The sequence below is a fragment of the Patella vulgata genome, chromosome 2, assembly GCF_932274485.2.
Source record: "Patella vulgata chromosome 2, xgPatVulg1.2, whole genome shotgun sequence".
In the NCBI taxonomy this organism is placed as follows: Eukaryota; Metazoa; Mollusca; class Gastropoda; family Patellidae; genus Patella; species Patella vulgata.
Window position 1 is genome coordinate 26,902,378 of NC_065880.2, and position 18,243 is coordinate 26,920,620.

General features: G+C 34.7%; 1 protein-coding gene across 1 annotated transcript; it reads left to right on the forward strand.

Moving 5' to 3' along the window:
* Window positions 1–1,866: 1,866 nt before the first annotated feature.
* Window positions 1,867–17,890, forward strand: LOC126812476 (uncharacterized). The gene is made up of 14 exons (XM_050538883.2): window positions 1,867–1,991; window positions 3,212–3,367; window positions 3,932–4,033; window positions 7,416–7,574; window positions 7,973–8,071; window positions 8,423–8,546; window positions 9,758–9,906; window positions 10,473–10,553; window positions 11,777–11,842; window positions 14,235–14,344; window positions 14,924–14,984; window positions 15,416–15,606; window positions 16,236–16,335; window positions 16,748–17,890. The coding sequence occupies exons 1-14, from the start codon at window positions 1,881–1,883 to the stop codon at window positions 16,805–16,807; spliced, it is 1,569 nt and encodes a 522-aa protein (XP_050394840.1). The 5' UTR covers window positions 1,867–1,880; the 3' UTR covers window positions 16,808–17,890.
* The last annotated feature ends 353 nt before the right edge of the window (window positions 17,891–18,243 follow it).

Below are 18,243 nucleotides of genomic sequence, written 5' to 3' on the forward strand. Positions count from 1 at the left end.
AAATGATTAGATCACGGTTTCTCAACCTTGTCCAACACCCCACTTCGACTAAAAAAAACCCAACAAAACACCCCCCACCCCAAAAACGAGCGCCCACCAGGATCCGACAAAGGCCATTATAAACTTATACTTTATTGCAAGTTTTATTCACTTGTTATTTACTTTCGGCGCCGCGGTGGCTCCCTAACCATGATCCGACAAAGGCCGTATAAAGGCCGCTATCTAGTCAAAATTTTCCCTATAGCACACTGTATATAGCGTAGGCCTACGCCCGTCTTTAATAGCCCAGTCGGAGAGCCTTGATCTTGACGCTGCAAATTTCTTTGATTTTTCAAACAAATTATTGCGAATTATTTCTATGAAAATCCCTACGTCCCATTATGAAACCTAAAACCCAGCAAAATATTGCCTTGTCCCATCAGTGAGGCCTGCGCCCCACCTTGAAAATCACTGGATTAGTGTTAATAAAACTAATGTTTATTCTTCAAGGTCGAGTTAAACCCGTAAACAGTTTCACGGTTTTGCAGGTGAAGGTCAAAATTAATTGGTACCGGTACGAACATTGACGTCATATAGACGTCAATGGGTATACTATGTTGAAACTGAAGTCAAATGATCTTAAAGTAGCATTTAGCGGTTGGGAAATACATTATTAACAGAACACAATTTTTATGTGAAACAATCACTGGTGAAAGTAAATGAATTGCCTACTTGAAGTGACATACATTCCGATTATTATTTTTATAATTGAAATAATTGTCGTTTTATTTTTTTTTTTTAGGGAATCGCAAGAATAGGCCCTAAGAAAGAAAAAAGTAGTTTATTTTCTTTCTTTATTTTGTATCGCATATTTACTCATTGGCAACTAATTAATATCCTTTCTGTGCCCTTAAAGGACCTAAGTCCGTAACTCAAAATCCTCCAAAATCTTCGACATCAAAAACACGAATTATTGGTCAATTTAAATCAACATTGATGATGTAAACTTACCGGGAAAAGATGAGCTTCTGATATCCGATATTTAAGATAAAATAATTTTTTTAACATTGGTACACGAATCGTGTACCATAATGCGCTTCAGCCCCAGTTGTATTGAGAGACTCGGGGGACGAGGCTAGACACTTGCACCAAATCAAATGGAGTTATGTAGACTAGAATAACTAGACGCTAGAAATTTGCACTCGATTGAGATTGCTGACTTATTTCGCCGAACATAACTGATTTGAAATTGGAGTAAAAACGGAAACCATTAAATGTAAATCAGTTTATATACATTCATATTACAGTATTATATGCGTTGCGACCCACTTTTGTGAATTTCCAGGTCCCAAATGTTAGCGATTTAGCTCCTTTAAAAACAACCACCGTCTAAGTTCTCCTTAGTTAGCCGCTAAGCTAGACCCCCTTAAAATGACTAAACATTTGAAGTATAAAAACAGACTTTCAGAATATGAACAATATCAAACAGAAATTTATAACCGATGAGCCCTAATTATCAGCGATCAAGAATTAGCCTAAAAAATGACAATGTTTTGAACTGTTTTAATTATCCCCCAAAAATAAAAGTAGCTGTAGCTCGATATTGAAAACGAGAGGTCATTTCGGGGCTAACAAATGGTTCAATTTTATTTCAATAATTCGCTTGAAGTAGGGGCCTTTAGCAGTGGGAGGAAAACGGAGGACCCGGAGAAAACCCACGAGGTTAGACAGGCGACCCTACTCCTTGTCACGTACAACCGGGGAATCGAAACCACGCCAGTTGACTCAATGGCGCGCACACTAACCATTCGGCCATCGCGTATTAAATAAGTGACTGGAAAACCGACAACATAAACTTTTGATGGTTATCTCCCTTCATCACCTGGCAACAGTAAACTATAATGGCGGAGCAAAGGCCAGTTTCTACGGAAAAAAATGAAAAAATCTCTATAAATAATGATACAATAAACCAAAATCAAAATGATAAGGAGGAAAATGAAGGAAAGGATGAGGTCAATACATTAAATATTCACTCAATTACAAATATAAAACACAGCATCCATTTTACTCGACTTGTGACCAGCAAAAACTAAGTAAAAAAGAAAAAGTGAAAACAAGCATTGAAATTTAACACTAGGCCTATTAAAATCCTGTCAAAGCAAAGTAAATTATAAATTTATAAGAGTTCAAAAGCCACGTCAAACATAAAAGAAATGTTTATTAATCCATTTTCTAGATTTAATAGAAACTAATCCCGAAATATCCCATCACGATTAGGCCTTTCTGTGACCAGCAGTCGAAGCAGGCCTAGCAGAAATGGTTCGACTACGGCACTAGTACTTCAGTCCTTCACGTTTAAGGGGAGCTTTCACTCCTGCTCCTCTTGACGCACGTCGGCTTTCCTTCGAAGGAGTCATTAAAGACTCCTGCAAATTAGCTAGATCGCTCTCCTAAATATTGAGATTAATAAACTACTTTCAGTTTTTGTGTACTTTTAAACTGAATATTCAAGGTATCAGGAGCTTTTTATGGCTCCCGCACAATTTTATAAACATGAAAGACTGGTACTTAGTACTAGCCTACTCACTGATGTCTTCCGTTTTACTCCAGCCACAGTAATGGATCGCTCTGAGCAGTTCCTTGAAGAAAGTTTTAATTTCCACATAAAATGACCCCGAACTGTACTGCACCTATCTTAACATATGGTAATAAACCAATTCCCATCGAAATAAAGGTGAAGCCTTACCGAATAATTATATGATTTGATGAAACCAAACTGCTATGCGAAATTTCTCTCATATCCAACTTAAAATGTTTGCCCAGCCAGAAATAGCATGCACACCTGTCTCACGTGATCATACGTCACTTTCCATATATGGCATTCATAATCATAGTAAAAAAGCATAGTAACACTGCCTTATAACTATTTGTGATAGAATTACTTATTTCAATACTGTAATGATATGTGTTGACAATTCAAATAAGCTATTAAATCAAATTTCTCAGTTGGATTCTGAGAAATTCTATGATTACCAGAAACTTAATTAGAAAAGTCTGCTTCCTTCTCTAATCTTTCTTACTCCTATATATCTGAATCATGAATTGATGAAACATCTACAGGTATCAGTATCACATTCACAAAGACCAAACATCTGCCCCCAAAATAAGAAGAAATTTTAATCTGTTAAGGAAATTGTGAACCTCTCATTTAAACTCTATTTTATTTTGATAGATGGAGAGAGCTTCAGTTGAAGAAATTAAACAAAGCCATCATATGAAGCCTGAATTAACAAACATGAAGAGTTTATACCAACATCGATCTCAACCTTGTCTACCTCACGTTCTCTCAGATTACGGCATGGAAACGAGTAGACAAAAAAAGAAAAAGGTTAATATGAATATATGTATTACTACATTGTATGAGTACTTGCTATAGGGGGAAAGTTAGATCACAAGGTCTGTCATTGAGTCCCCGCTTGTACGTGACAAGGAATAAATTCAATTGGTCCAACCTGGTGGTTTTTTTCTGGGTCATTCTGTGTCCTCCAACAGCTAAAGACCCCTAAATGCAAGTGAATTATTGAAATTAAATAGAACTATGTCATTCCCAATCTTTCCATTACATGGGGGTCAAATGGCTGAATGGTTAGCAAGTTCGCATTGTATCATTAGGTCTGATTGAGTCAACTGGCTTGGTTACGATTCCCCAATTGTACGTGACAAGGAGTAGGGTCCCTGTCCAACCTCTTGGGTTTTCTCCGGGTCCCCCTGGTTTTGTCCCACTGCTAAAGACCCCTACGCGCAAGCAAATTATTGAAATAAAATTGAACCATGTATTAGTCCAGAATCGACCTGGTTTGTGTCGAGTGGATGTTAAACTCTTTCTCTCTCTTAGAAAATGAATTTAAGCAAACCTTGATTTAAAATTGAACTTGCTATTGATATATTGTAGTTATCAGATAAAGCCAGAAGAGAAAAAAGAAGAAAAAGACGTCAAGAATTTGTGGATAGTGATGATGAACGAGATAAAGAACGTGAAAAATTCAAGGAAGAGGTATGACATAGGACAGCATACTTAGACAAACAAAGCTGTCACAGTCCACATCATTTTTCTTAAAAAAATTAACCCAGAAATATAAACACATATTAAAAGTTACGTAGCATGACACTGTATGTAAATGAAATGGGATTTAAAGTCTTACTTTTCTGCACCAACTGAGCTAATGAAGATGCATACAGTGTGCTATGAGGGAAATTTTTCCAGTCAGCATTGCGCGCTGCAGGCTGCTCTTATTTCAAACTGTCAATGGTTCTTTTATGTGTACATAGATCCTCAGTTTTTGTCACATCCGAGCAGCTAGACACTCACCTTGACAGATCTTCCATCTTGCACTACTGACAGTAGTTCAAGTTTCATTTTGTCTTTACAACCTCTGTCCTTTATGTAGTGGAGGATACCAAAAGAAAACCCAACAAAATTTAGATCTGATTATAAAGAAAAAATAATTCAAACTTTATTTATTTGAAAAATGTACAATGCATCATTGAAAATTCTTACATGACAATTTTTTATGCATTAATGAATTTAATGACTCCATATTTTTACATAACCAGCTTCAAAACTTTTTTTAAAACAATAATTGAAAGGGATTGGGGAACAGACATCACATGTCCTCTCTCCTAAATAAAAGAATAAATATGAATATTACATAAAAATAATTAGGTGAAGAAACAATAAAACAATACTTAATCAACAACGTATGAATTATTTACAAACTGGCTACGTGGTTGTTATCTGCGTTTTGATTATGACCAATATAATTTTTTTAAGATCTTCTGATGTCGAAAAACAAGTTTGAAATTTGAAAAAAATGTTTTTATCAAGCAAATATAAATCTATACCTTAGGCCCAACACATTTATTGTGAGGTGATACATGTAATTAACCTGATACTATATTATGTAAAACTGTAGTATGTATAAGCTTATGTATATGTGTTCCCTATAGACTATAGATATCATGGTCTATTAAAGTTTATATTTAACCAGGTTTTTAACAAGGTAATTATATAACATAGATTAATATAATCCAATCTAGGTTCTACCTGTAACAAAGTCAATTGTTTAATAATGTAATAAGATATTCTATTATAAAATCAGTTATTATTATTGATATTATAATTTTGGCAGTTATATATGAAGTTATATGAGCTTTTATTTGGGTTAGTTGCTGAATTGTTTGTCTTTAGTAAGGCATGGATAGCTGTTTCTCATTTTGTGGTCAGGTTGTTCTGTGTATTTAAAATCTCTGATCAACATGTAAGTGATTTTTAATCTCTTGCAAACTAGAACATTGTGAAAGTATAATATATAAGGATTAAGTTATAAAATATTATCTTTTTGTTATAAAATGTAAATGACGATCAGCAAGTTTAAAAACCTGGAATTGGAGTTTGGTGGGGATATTTTAGAAGTAGAGAAAAAAAAAAGAGATTTGAGAATGATATACTGTTTGTAATGGATTTTTTCCAGTGCAAATTACTTAAAGCCACTGATTGTTTTTATTTTTTGCATTTTTTTAACAATATCTCATTCTTCTTGGCTTAATATTAATGTGTTAAAATGTACTCAAATTTATTTAATTGCTTGAAATTCTGTTGTATTCAAAAGATTTTACCCACCACCAGCCATAGGTGTTGCTGGCTTGTTTATTGAGTTTGCAAAGGGTACTGAATGTTGCTAAATTTTCATTTCATCATATCTTTGTAAATACTGAATGGGAATAGAATCAATTTTTGGACTATTAATTGTTATTCATTTTAGTGATTGAATTTTCACAATGTTACTTTCACCAGCGTTACAAAATCTCACAAATGACGACCAGAAGCTTTAACAAATATATATACACAATTTGAGTTTTTGCGACACCCCTGCGTTCCTTTATTTCAATTAACTACTGACACACATGCCTTGTGCCACGTTGGTCTCACACAGCACACATTGACCTACAAAAATACATACACTTGACACAAGTAGTTACGCATAAAAGTGACGCATTCGTGTGAGACAGGCTTTACCAAAAAACATATTGATTGAAATATTATTACAATCAATCAATCCATGAGAATTATTGCCATTTCAAGTTCACATGATTTTTTGTTGTTTTCAAATTATCATCCATAATTTTTTGTAATTGTCAGACAGCATCTAAAGGTTAACCAATATCCATGAACACTGAGGCTAAGATGGTGTCTAACCCATGTTGTTTTTTTTTGATCCAGCCCTTATATTTGTTAAATTGAAATATGGAATATTTTCTGGGCCTTTTGCCAAGTTGTATCTTTGTGTTTAGCCAACACAAAATTCCTTTAATGTAAATATGAAATTAATTGTGATTGATTATATTTAAGTGGTTTGTTCTACATAAAACTAGTGATTATAAAGTAGGTGTCATAATAATAGATTATAGTATAATATTACATGTGATAATTCAATTCAACAAACTAAGTGCTCTTCCATTTAACCCAAACAATGCAATTTTTAGAAATCTGACTTTTAATAATCATATTCTTTGATACAGGAGGTCTTGAAATAATTCTGCATGTTTTACATGCAATTGTTTGAAATAAAATTTGATTGACAGGTTATAGTATGACATTACTTTTGGTGCTGGGTATTGCCACTGCAGTCACGATTCAGGTGCTACGATACAATTCCTATCCCGATTCATAACCAGGTCAATATTTACCAAGAAAATAACAGGATATATGAATAATTGATATTTATAGTCCTGACGAGGAAATATCCTGATATTGATGGGGATCAAAATAAGGCCCCGAAATTTAAGAGTGTTTGTGTACCTATTGATAATGTGTGACATGGATAAATAAGAGTGGCAGGTTACTTACTGAAGCGACAGAAAAACATTAAAAAAAAAGAATCGCGATACATCGATTCAGCGTCTCAGGATTCAATACAATAATCGTGAGAAGGTGATTCGCGATTCAGCGATATATCATGCCAGCACTAATTACTTTATATAACATTATTTTACATGTGTGGATGTAATAGTTGTTACTATGATCCTGGAAATAATCTGTAGTGAAGTCTTCAAAATTGATAATATGGCAAGAAAAACATCTAATCTTTCGGATGGGACATAAATCTGTGGTCCTGTGCACCTAAAAGAACCCAGCAGTTTTTGATAGGGTTCATCAAGTGTGTGAAATACACATCTAGAATATATCAAACAATGTTATAAAATTCTGTGTCAGTTTTTAAGAGACTTAAAAGTGAAAACTTGGGTAGGCCTATTTATACTATAGTCTTTATCATTACCATACAGAATGAGAATATTTTCTGGCATCAAGAGCAGTCCCTAATGGATTGTGCAATATAAATATCGTTATAATTTTGGTAAATGTCATTTCATTTCAGAAATATCTGTCTGTTGTTGATGATTTACATAAATTGAGGAATTATTATTATCGTGAATATCGAGATCTATTGACAAATAAAATTGAGAGGCAGCGGCAGGAAATCAAAGAGAGATCAGAGGTCATGTTAAGTAGGTCACATCTGAAAGAAGAGGATGAGGTATGTTTTAATTTTCATGGGTTTATGTAATATTCTGGCTTTCTTATTTAATCTCTATTGAAATATTCATAGGTTTCTGTCAAGGGTCTTAATCCATTTTGAAACGAATCAGCCACTGACGAGAATTGGGTTACTAGAGGTTGTTGTCAACGAGTTCCCCATGTAATGACAACAAATCACAGCAGACAGCAAGAGACGTGCTGTCCTGTGTGAGCCTCATGAGTTTTTCAGAGAATCCAGTATTTTTCTAGTAAGATTCCATATATACCAAAGAAGCTTTTCATGATAATCAGTATAAGGGATAATATTTCTATAACAGAGAGCTATAATTTTAAAAGTAATATTTCTGTAATGCAGAGCAGATATTCATAATATTAAATGTAAAATGTTTATTGTAGAAAGCAGCTAGTCATAAAGTTAAACGAAGATTACCAAAACATGTGATGGTACATAATGACCAGTATCTGAAAAACATACCAAAAACAGATATGTCCAAGGTTGGTAGCATTTCTAACAAGATCCATTTGGTAGAATATACAGATTGTGATTTTCCAGCCTAGACCAGAGGGCTTAGCAAGGAAAAGCATCTGGTTATTCAATTGGGCGAAACAAACTGAGGTGCTGTATGTGTTTTACATCATAAGGTCCATGATTGAGTCAAGTGGCGTGGTTTCGATTCCCTGCTTGTACGTGACACAGACTAGGGTCACCTGTCCAACAATGTGGGTTTTCTCCAGATCCTCTGGTTTCCTCCAACTGCTACAGACCTATTTGTGTCAAGTCGATGTTAAACCCAATTTCTCCCTCTCTCTACTTCTTATAGTTTCCCTATAATTCTTATTTTTCAGATTGTTAATCTTCAAACTAAGTTACAAAAACAAGGAAAGCTGAAAACTCAGTCTGATATTGATCAGTTCTGGACGTCTATCCAGAATCCTGATGTATTTGCTCTTTATTTTAATTCTGGAAATGGTAAGAAAACTTCTGCTTATTTTGTAGTAAAATGTGTAAGTGCTGTCTGAGTAAAAATTCTCCTCCCTCACATTTAATACTTAACCATAGAGAATCGTGCAGATGCAGACTGACATGGAATTATGAAATATACTAAGTCTGTTATGTGTGGAAACCAGAATGGCTCAGTAAGTATGACACGGGGGTTCGATCCTGGTGTTGGCCAAGAAAGTTCCAGTGTGTAGGGCAAGGAATATGTTCTAGATGTTTAGATTGGATGAAAACCCATGTCCAACTGTTGGTGTAAATTTTTAAAGTTGGAATTTGATGTCCAGGCAAAATTTCTGTCAGAAATTATTACATGGTGTATGCTCATTTTCATTAGCCTAGTTTTACAGAAAAGTAGGGCATTATTAATCCAATTCCATTTCATTTCTATTTGTATACACCCAACTTTATAGAAACTGTGATATCTTGTTTACTAAGCAATTAATTGTGTAAATGTATATTGCTCATGTTATGCAAGAGCTAAATCTGCCTATTCAAGGTCTTTTCTCTGGCTTAAAATGTTATATAAATTATTATTGAAATATTTATTATCATGACAAGCCAATAATTAACTCTCTGAGCCATCAGATGGCTTTGATTTTAACCAGATTAGAATGCTGTCATTTATGTGTTTAATGATTAAAATAAACTATCATAACTTTCAACAGAATGATGTAAATCAACTGAAATTTTCAATATTTATTCAATTTTCTTTATTACCGGTATCTAGTTTTCAGGTATTATAACAAGAAAGGTCAGCTCTTTATCCAATTCTTTCATAGTGCATCTTTAAACATACATTATGCAAGAGTTAAATCTGCCTATTGCAGGTCTTTCTTTAGGCCTGAAATGTTATCTAAATTATTATTTAGACATTAATTAACTTATCCAGACCATAATCAACTCTCGATGCCAATCGCTAGCCTGCGATATTTAGTGAATTGGAATACATTTTTTAAAAAATAATTAAACATAAAAATGGATAATCGCGTTTGTTTTTATTGTACAGACTTTATTAATGATGATTGAGGCTAGCCTAAAATTCAAAACTTAACATCTCGGTTCAGAGTAGAGCAATATGACTATAATTTTCAGAATATTCTATTGATGTTATCTGGTCTTTTAGTCTTGTCATTATTTAATATCAAAATACATTTGAAAATTTTTTTTTTTCTAAAATGAAGGTTCAACCATAAGCCCTGATCCATGTCAGTTGAGTGAATTTGTGGCACCAAGACCACTCAGTCAAATTAACGAATCGGCTGAATCGTCTCGACCTACAACAAGGGGAGATAACTGGGCTGTAACACAGCAGTACAAACATCAACATAAGGTATGTATTAAAACATTATTTATACTTATAGTTCAAATTTCGGTCATACGAAAATACACAATGACATTATCCATATAAAGTTGGGGTCGAGCGAGTTGTCTACTAATGTGGGTATTTTAGATCACAAAGTGTGTCAATGAGTCAAGTGGCGTGGTCTTCGACCCAGACTTTACATGAACAATGTGAAGGAGTAGGGTCTGCTGCCTAACCTTATGTTTTTTTTTTGGTCCTTTGGTTTCCTTCCACTGTTCTGAAATAACCTAATTTAATTTGTATTGAGTGGACATTAAACCCTCCTCTCTCTGTCTCAAACCACAAGAATCACATTCACATGTTAATTTCTTGAGTAATAGACAGTCTGGCAAAACTTCTCACCAGAAACGGCACATAATTGTTAGGGTATACATGGTAAATGGCAAAGCCAATTAAAACGATGTCCATGTAAAACTATAATTTTGAAATACTAATTCTAAAATAAAATTCTGGGTTGTTAGAGAAGACCAATGAAAAGACTAGGTAACACAATTATATAAGCTAAATAATTTGACTATGGTTTTTGTTTTTAGTCTCCAGGATTATCACGACAGAAGACTAACACATCTGTTGGCAAACAAGCGGCCATGAATTTAGAAAAGAAATGTCCAATGGTAAGTTATTTGGAGCGCATGTATGAGTGGCTTGTGTGTAAGGGAATTATATTGAAACAATATAATTTGGACAGAAAATATTCTGTGCCAATCACAAAAATTTGTAAAGATATCTTGGGTGGTTTCCAGGACATGCTCCCGAAAGATATTTGGGATGAACAGAGCCCATTTCAATATCCCTCCCCTTCAATTTGTTCGGTGTTAGAAATAAGGACTTACCAAATCTTAGTCCCAAAATGAAGTAGTTGTTTTCAGTGGCCGTAAACATTTTCTCCCATTCTTGGGGAGGTTGGATGGCCGAATGGTTAGGGCGTGCACGTTGTATCATAAGGTCTGTCATGATTTCGATTCCCCGGTTTTACGTGACAAGGAGTAGGCTCGATTGTCCCACCTCGTGGGTCTCCACCAGGTCCTCTGGTTTCCTCCCACTGCTAAAGACCCCTACGCACAACCAAATGTTTGAAATAAAATTGAACCATATGTTGGTCCCAAAATGACCTAGTTTATGCTGAGTGGACATTAATCGCCATTTCTCTCTGCGTCACCCTTCCATTCTTCAGGTATTGATGTGAATTTTGTTATGTGATTAACTGTGGGCACGATACAACTAAATCGTGAACTCTTTGCTAGTAGTTTGGCTGATTTTAGCTTTGAGTATTCATAAAGGAAACACATGCTGCTCCTCATCAGACTGCTTTATGAGGATTCCTCTACATTCCTATATATTAAAATCACATATCTTGCTCATACATTTTTTGGACAATATCTAATTTTTCATGGCTTAACCAAGATAAAATGTAGGCCCCTACTTTAATTATTTAACATTTAATTTAGGAAAATGAAATGATATGAAATGGGGTTTAACGTCCTACTGTTCTGCTCCTATGCTGGGCTAATTAAGACGGGCATACGCCATACAGTTTGCTATGAGGGAAATGCAGGGATCGAATACCCGAGATTTAATTTAGGAAACAAAAACAAAATATTAATGGTAGATAAGCTTATGGTTTGGATTCAGTTTTTAAAAAGATACATCAAATGATTTTACCCAACACTTACAGGTCATGCTGGCTATATTATCTGCAAAGGATGATGAATGCATCATTATATCTTTGTAAATACCAAACAGAATTGAACCATTTTTGGACATTTTATTCGTGAAATTCAAAATCGTCCAAATGACAAACTTTAATTGTTGTTTTTATTTTGTTTTTCCTATACAGGTTGAAATGCCACCATTACACTGTTTTACCATGGATTTAAGTGCGAAACCTCCTGATCCAGAAGTGGTTTGTATTATTTATAGCTCTTAACTATTGGTAGCAGACAATTGATTAATTTCATTACACATACAACAGTAAACAGGATTTGTTGACTATGTGAATTAAGGTGGTGTTAGTTGATTTCAAAAGTAGTAAAAAAAAAGTTTGCTCAATCAGTCAAAATATACTACGGTATATAGACTGCATTCCATGGGCACAAATTCTCGTGGCAAAAATATTTTCGTTCCTAAAAATCCTGTCTATAAGAAATTTTATCAGTGTTTAGTTAATACAGTAGAATCTGTATGAGCAGCCACTCCTATTCAGCGACATCTCCTTGTAAGCGGTCACGATAAATTCCCCCTGTAGAAATTCTGTTGTTTCATCTCTTTATTCAACGGTCACTCCTCTAACGCGGCCAGCGGTCACTATTTTACTAATAAATTCAACAAAACATCGCCCATTCAACGGCCATTGTTGAATGATACCATCTTGTCGTTCTTTGTAACACCCCCGCTAATCCCGTGAGTAGTATTTAATTAACTGGACCCCCACTGATCAGGTAAAAAGAAATGTAAAAATAACAATCAACCCGGGATTATCTGTTAATTAATCTTTTGTTTTATTAAACGACTAACCTGATCATTGTTTTCACGCGTAACGACACATTATTTGATCCTGATTAAATAAAATAAAAGTACCGAGTTTTGTCACGATCATCTAGTATCTCTCTTAGCGCCTCCTATAATATTACATACAGAGTTACACCCCCTGTAAATAGGTGATAAAATTAGCGATGTTTTTTTGTTCATGTGCTTTTTTGATAAAATAAAATTAATTCATCGATTTTCTTCACAAAAATGGATAAATATTATCGAATGCATCACAATGGTAGACAGTAGTATCGAAGTTTGGTACAAAATGACAAGTTTACAGAAGTTATGTCCGAGATTTGAGTAAAGAATTTTCGTTCGGTGCAAGATTCAGCGACGGTCAAATTTACCGCTTTCAATGCATTCAAGCGTAATATTTAATTTAATTTGAGGCCACTCCCGTTAAGCGGTCAGTTGTGAAAATTCCCTTGGGTGGCTGCTTAATGCAGATTCTACTGTATAGTGATAATCATTTGCAGAAATGTTCAACAAAATTTTTTAATAGTTCTTTGATGATATTCTTCTTTGAAATCCAGTTCATCCAGATTTTCCGGTGTGGTTCCCCCTTGTCAGTGATGCAGGACAGAGGGCCTGACATTAGCCCAGCATAGGAGCAGAACAGTAGGACGTTAAACCCCATTTCATTTCATTTCTTTGAAATCCGGATTATTTATTGATAGTAAAATTCATAGTGCGCGAGGTCACTGGACAGAATTCAAACGGCCAATCACATTATTGTCTACATTAAAAATTTTGCAAGAACCTACAAAGTACTGTGAATCTGTGACAACTTTTTGAAAGTGATAATTACATCATTTACATGGACCTATATCTTCGATTATTGTTGTGGTGAATATAAATAAATTAGCAAAGATATGACTGTCCTCATATTTTCATCAAACTTTACCGACTGGCAATTTTGTCAACATCAATCGTGTCCATCAGATTACGCTCACACGCAAGAGTCATTGAGGCGTCCCACCCCCTCCAACATTTACGCCCGTTTCCACCTGTTCGTCTTCAAGACCCCCATGTTCGATCCCTGCATTGGCCGAGAAAGTTCATCCAGATTTTCTGGCGTGGTTTCACTTGTCAGTGATGCAGGACGGAGGACCTGACAAGGACAGCTGTCTAGTCGTTCGGATGGGACGAAAAACCAAGGTCCTGTGTATACATTGGAATGCACGTTAAAGATCCCTTGACAGTTTGAATTCGATATAAGAGTAGGCCGTAGTGCCGCTGTCCGGGCAAAATTTCCCTCATAGCACACTGTATGGCGTATGCCCGTCTTCATTAGCCCAGTTCGGAGCAGAACAGTAGGACGTTAAACCCTATTTCATTTCATTTCAAGACCCCCAGTTTCCTCAAAAATGCTTTTAGTTTTCTTCTATTTGGAGATTTAAAAGAAAAAAAAATAATTTAAATTTGAGGCTGCTGCCTCCACTATAATTTGCTTCTGGTTAAACCCCAATTCTCTCTGAATAATTGTATAGTAATACAATGTAGAGTAAAAACCAGAAAACATAAATGAAACCAAATATTAATCTAGATTTAATTAGAATGACATGAGCTATAAAATGATAACTTGGTCACAGTCATATTTCAGAAAGAGGTGGTACTGGCTTTTGATCATATCCTGTTTTTTTTGTCTGCAGAGGGTGTCGAATTTTGAATTCATCATATCTTTGTAAATATTGAATGGAATTGAATTACAAGCAATTCCTCAAACCCCCAAATGACTTTCAGAGTAATGTTTTGCTTTACAGACCAGTAAAAGAGTTCAATTAAAAGCTGTAGAAAAACAAAGAAAGAAATTCATGGGGAAATTACATAAAATGCATCAACTGGCAATGGCCAATCATGCTCTAGCAGCTAGGTAAGTTAGAAAATTATCACTTGAACAACCAGTTAATTGTTCAAGATAAACTAACATTCAGTGGAAAACCTAATTTCAACTGAATGCCAATACCTAACAGCCACAGTCTTTTAGGCAAGGGAATGGCATATACAGGATATAATTGTTGACTCACAATGTTACATATGAAAAAAATTAACTCATTGTTAGTTAATTAATGAGTGGATCTGGTAAAAATAGATTATTTTTCGTTTTATTCCCTTCAATAACAGGCAAACCCTCGTCCAGGGGGAATGCATGTTATATGTAGGTTTTTACTGTGTGTATCTTGTAGAAAAATGGTTACTGATTAATTTAGTCCTTATTAGATGGGGCCGACTGATGTGCCTATTTTCCATCCCTAAAATTCTTTCTTTTTAAGTTTTTGAACCAGTGTCTGAGTTTAATATTCTACTACACAATTTACCTCTTGCCTAATCGAAACGCTGCATTCTTAAAATATGTTTTGGTTTAATTTCTTATTAATAAGGCTGTTGTGTTTTAAAAAGTATTATAAAGAATGAATGGTGATTTATAATAATATATTTGTTATAACTGTAGGATATTAGATAAGCATGAAGATTTAACAATGTTTTTACAAGGTCCCGATTTATCAGATTTGGTAAGTAGGTCTATATTCATTTTGATTTATGTAAAAATTAGATACACTAAGCATCACAACAATACTTATTAAAATAATTTTGGCTTGAAAATGATCATATTAGTTTTGGATCAATCTGGTTGTCTTGATATGAGGTCACATTATGTGTTTGACTTTGAATAAATTGATGCATTGATTGTGTTCGACAAAATTTAGAGTTACCAGCCCAACCATTCAGTTACTTCCCAGGTTCTCCGTATTGCTCCTGGTTTTTCATACTACTGGGTTCTCTCCATGTTCTTCCCCCTTCCGACTGAATGAAATATTATACTGATATATTTGTTATTCTGAGATTGAACTAGTTTGAATGTACACAAAACCCTTTTCGAGAACATCTTACATCGGATACCATTTTCTAATTTATTTCACTTATGTATTGTCTATTTTAACAGATATCTGATTATTATTACAACAAGTCTCCTCGTCGTATTCCCTCCCCTCCTCTCTCTAGTGATCAGTGGGCAGTGGAGATGTCCCATCAGTTGCCTGTGTTACCAGATATACCTAGTCGTGGTAGTAGTGAAACTTCTCAACTATCGACATCACCAATAGAAGAGGAAGATGAATCACCTAAAGCATTCTGGTAAGGCATTTAAATCTGGCGCCTCAGCATCCTTGTTCTCGTAGATAGAAAGATATATAAAGATTGCCTCAACGACATTTAGTAATTCAACTGGCAATACACAAATCACAATTTTATGGAATACATTGCTTGATAAATACTAGAGAATCCTAGACATTTGGTAATAAACAGTAGTTGTAATTCATAGACTTGTGACCTATAGATAAATAATTATATATATACATTGTATATGCCACACAGATGTTAATCTGGTTTATAAAAAGAGGTGATCAATAAAAGCCAGCTTAAATTTGACCTGTTCATAAATATCAGCTACTTACCAGTCTTTGATAAGGCTTATCTTGTTGAATAAAAGGATTGGTTTAAAATTGATGGCTTTCGATAGATTTGGGCAGGCAACTTTCATTCATCATATAGAAGAGTAGGCAGAGTCACTATGGTCCAGGCAAAATGAAATGGAGTTTAATGCTCTACTTTTCTGCACTGTCTGGGCTGTTGAAGACAGGAACCTGGCAAATGTCTCCACAGTGCATGGCGTTGCCCAGTTGGTCCAGAAAAGTAGCATGTTAAAACCATTTCATTTAAATTTATCACAAAATGATTTTTTAAAAAAAAATTGTATAATTCAGCGATACACCAATGGAAAATAAGATGAAAATGATAATGGAGAAACCGTCTGCACCTCTTCCATTAACGATGACAGAAGTCATGGCACAGTGTCGAGTTGTTGTAAGTTTATGTAATATTAATTCAAAGAGTTGTCTCACACTTTAGGTGACCTGCACTGGCTATACAAGTCATATGTCACACTCTAGGTTACCTGCTTTGGCTCTATACAAGACACATGTCACACTCTAGGTTACCTGCTCTGACTAAACCAGACATGTGACACTACATGGCCTGTTTGGGCTATATAAGATCCATGTCACCATATGTGACCAGTTCTGCCTATGTAAGACACGTCAGGTTATATGGGACCAGTTCTAGCTAACGAGACATGTCAGGCTATATGGGACCTGCTCTGGCGGTATGAGACTTGCTCTGACTATATGAGTGAAATTACTATGGGACACCAACACTCCCCTTAAATTATTAATCTACAGTTAAATATATTATGTTTTTGTTTGTTTTTATTTTTCAGGAACCAAAAGTTTTGAGTACCAATTGGAATAACTACCTACGCGCTGGAAAAACTAATTAATGATTCCTTTATAAAGTTGTTGTACATGTTTTTTTTTATCAATGTTATTTTTATACTAATTGATTGAAAAAGTTTGGAAATACTCACGATCTGCTGATCCCTATCGTTTGATTCTTGGTACGTACTAATAACATCGAAACATTTGCCTGGCCTTTCAGTGGTATATCCAGCATTTTTTTTTTTATATCAAATATCTACAGATAGCGAGACAGGGGCCGACACTTTAAATGTTTGACAGCCGGTCAGCTTTTGACCTATTTTATTTAACTTGGATTTGTAAGACATTTTTCCCAAAAATATGATTATTTTGGGCAATATCCTAAATTGTTTTGACATTAAACCCATAAATTTAACTGTATTTAAAGGTTAATCTCTAATTATATGGCATATAAAATTGACTGACAGTTAGGTTATCCAGCTGGTTGAGACTAAAAGGAAAGCCCCGAGCGAAACAAAATCTGTTTCTGAAAACGGGGATAAATTATTTGATAACTGTTTTGATAATCAGCATTATTTATTGTAACCAAAGCCATCGATTGATTCAATTTGTTTTGTAAATCGAAATTTTACATTTTTTTTTTAAAACTAAACTGTAGGTGGCTGTATGCTTTCTTTAATTTTCTGTTAAATGCACAGGCCCTATGGATGTAGTTATGGAATGTTTTTCGTATATTTGTATTGTCATCTAATTGTAACTAATATTTTTATTATTTGATAATGTCCTGTTATTCATCCCAATATATACTCTGTCCATCAGTATCTTTTACTATATATTGAAAATCTGTGATATTGTACATTCAGACTTTATATTTTTTAACCAGAAACTGGTTGCATAATACTTGGTAATATTATTGTTGCTTGAGAAAGCTATGGCTCTGCCAATTGTTGATATGTCACAATTCAGAGAGGGCTGCGACGATGTCATGCTCTGTTCCTGGTTCATATAGTATTTATTACAATTGATGGTTAACCTAAATGTAAACCATTCTTGTTATAACACGAATATGTGATATGCTGCTCTACAGTCAATACTCACTATCCATTTCTAGATTATAACTTAATTAAAATAAAACCAATATTTCATTCTGTTTTTTTTTTGAGGAGGTTGTTTACACAATTTTATCTTGTGCTTTGAAGGACATTTCGCCCAGACAGCAACATCCAACTATCATGGGCTCTTTACATACACAGTAACAAGTACATGGATGGGACTTATTTTTCATCCCATCATAACAAAACACTTTATCCTTGCCAGTGGGTGGATGACCGAATGGTTAGCGCATGCACGTTGTATCATAAGGTCTGTCATTGACTCAACTGGCATGGTTTCAATTCCCCGCTTGTACGTGACAAGGAGTAGGGTTGCCTGTCCAACCTTGTGGATTATTTCCTCCTACTGGGAATTTTGATGAATGGTCAAAGGTTCAAATATTCAG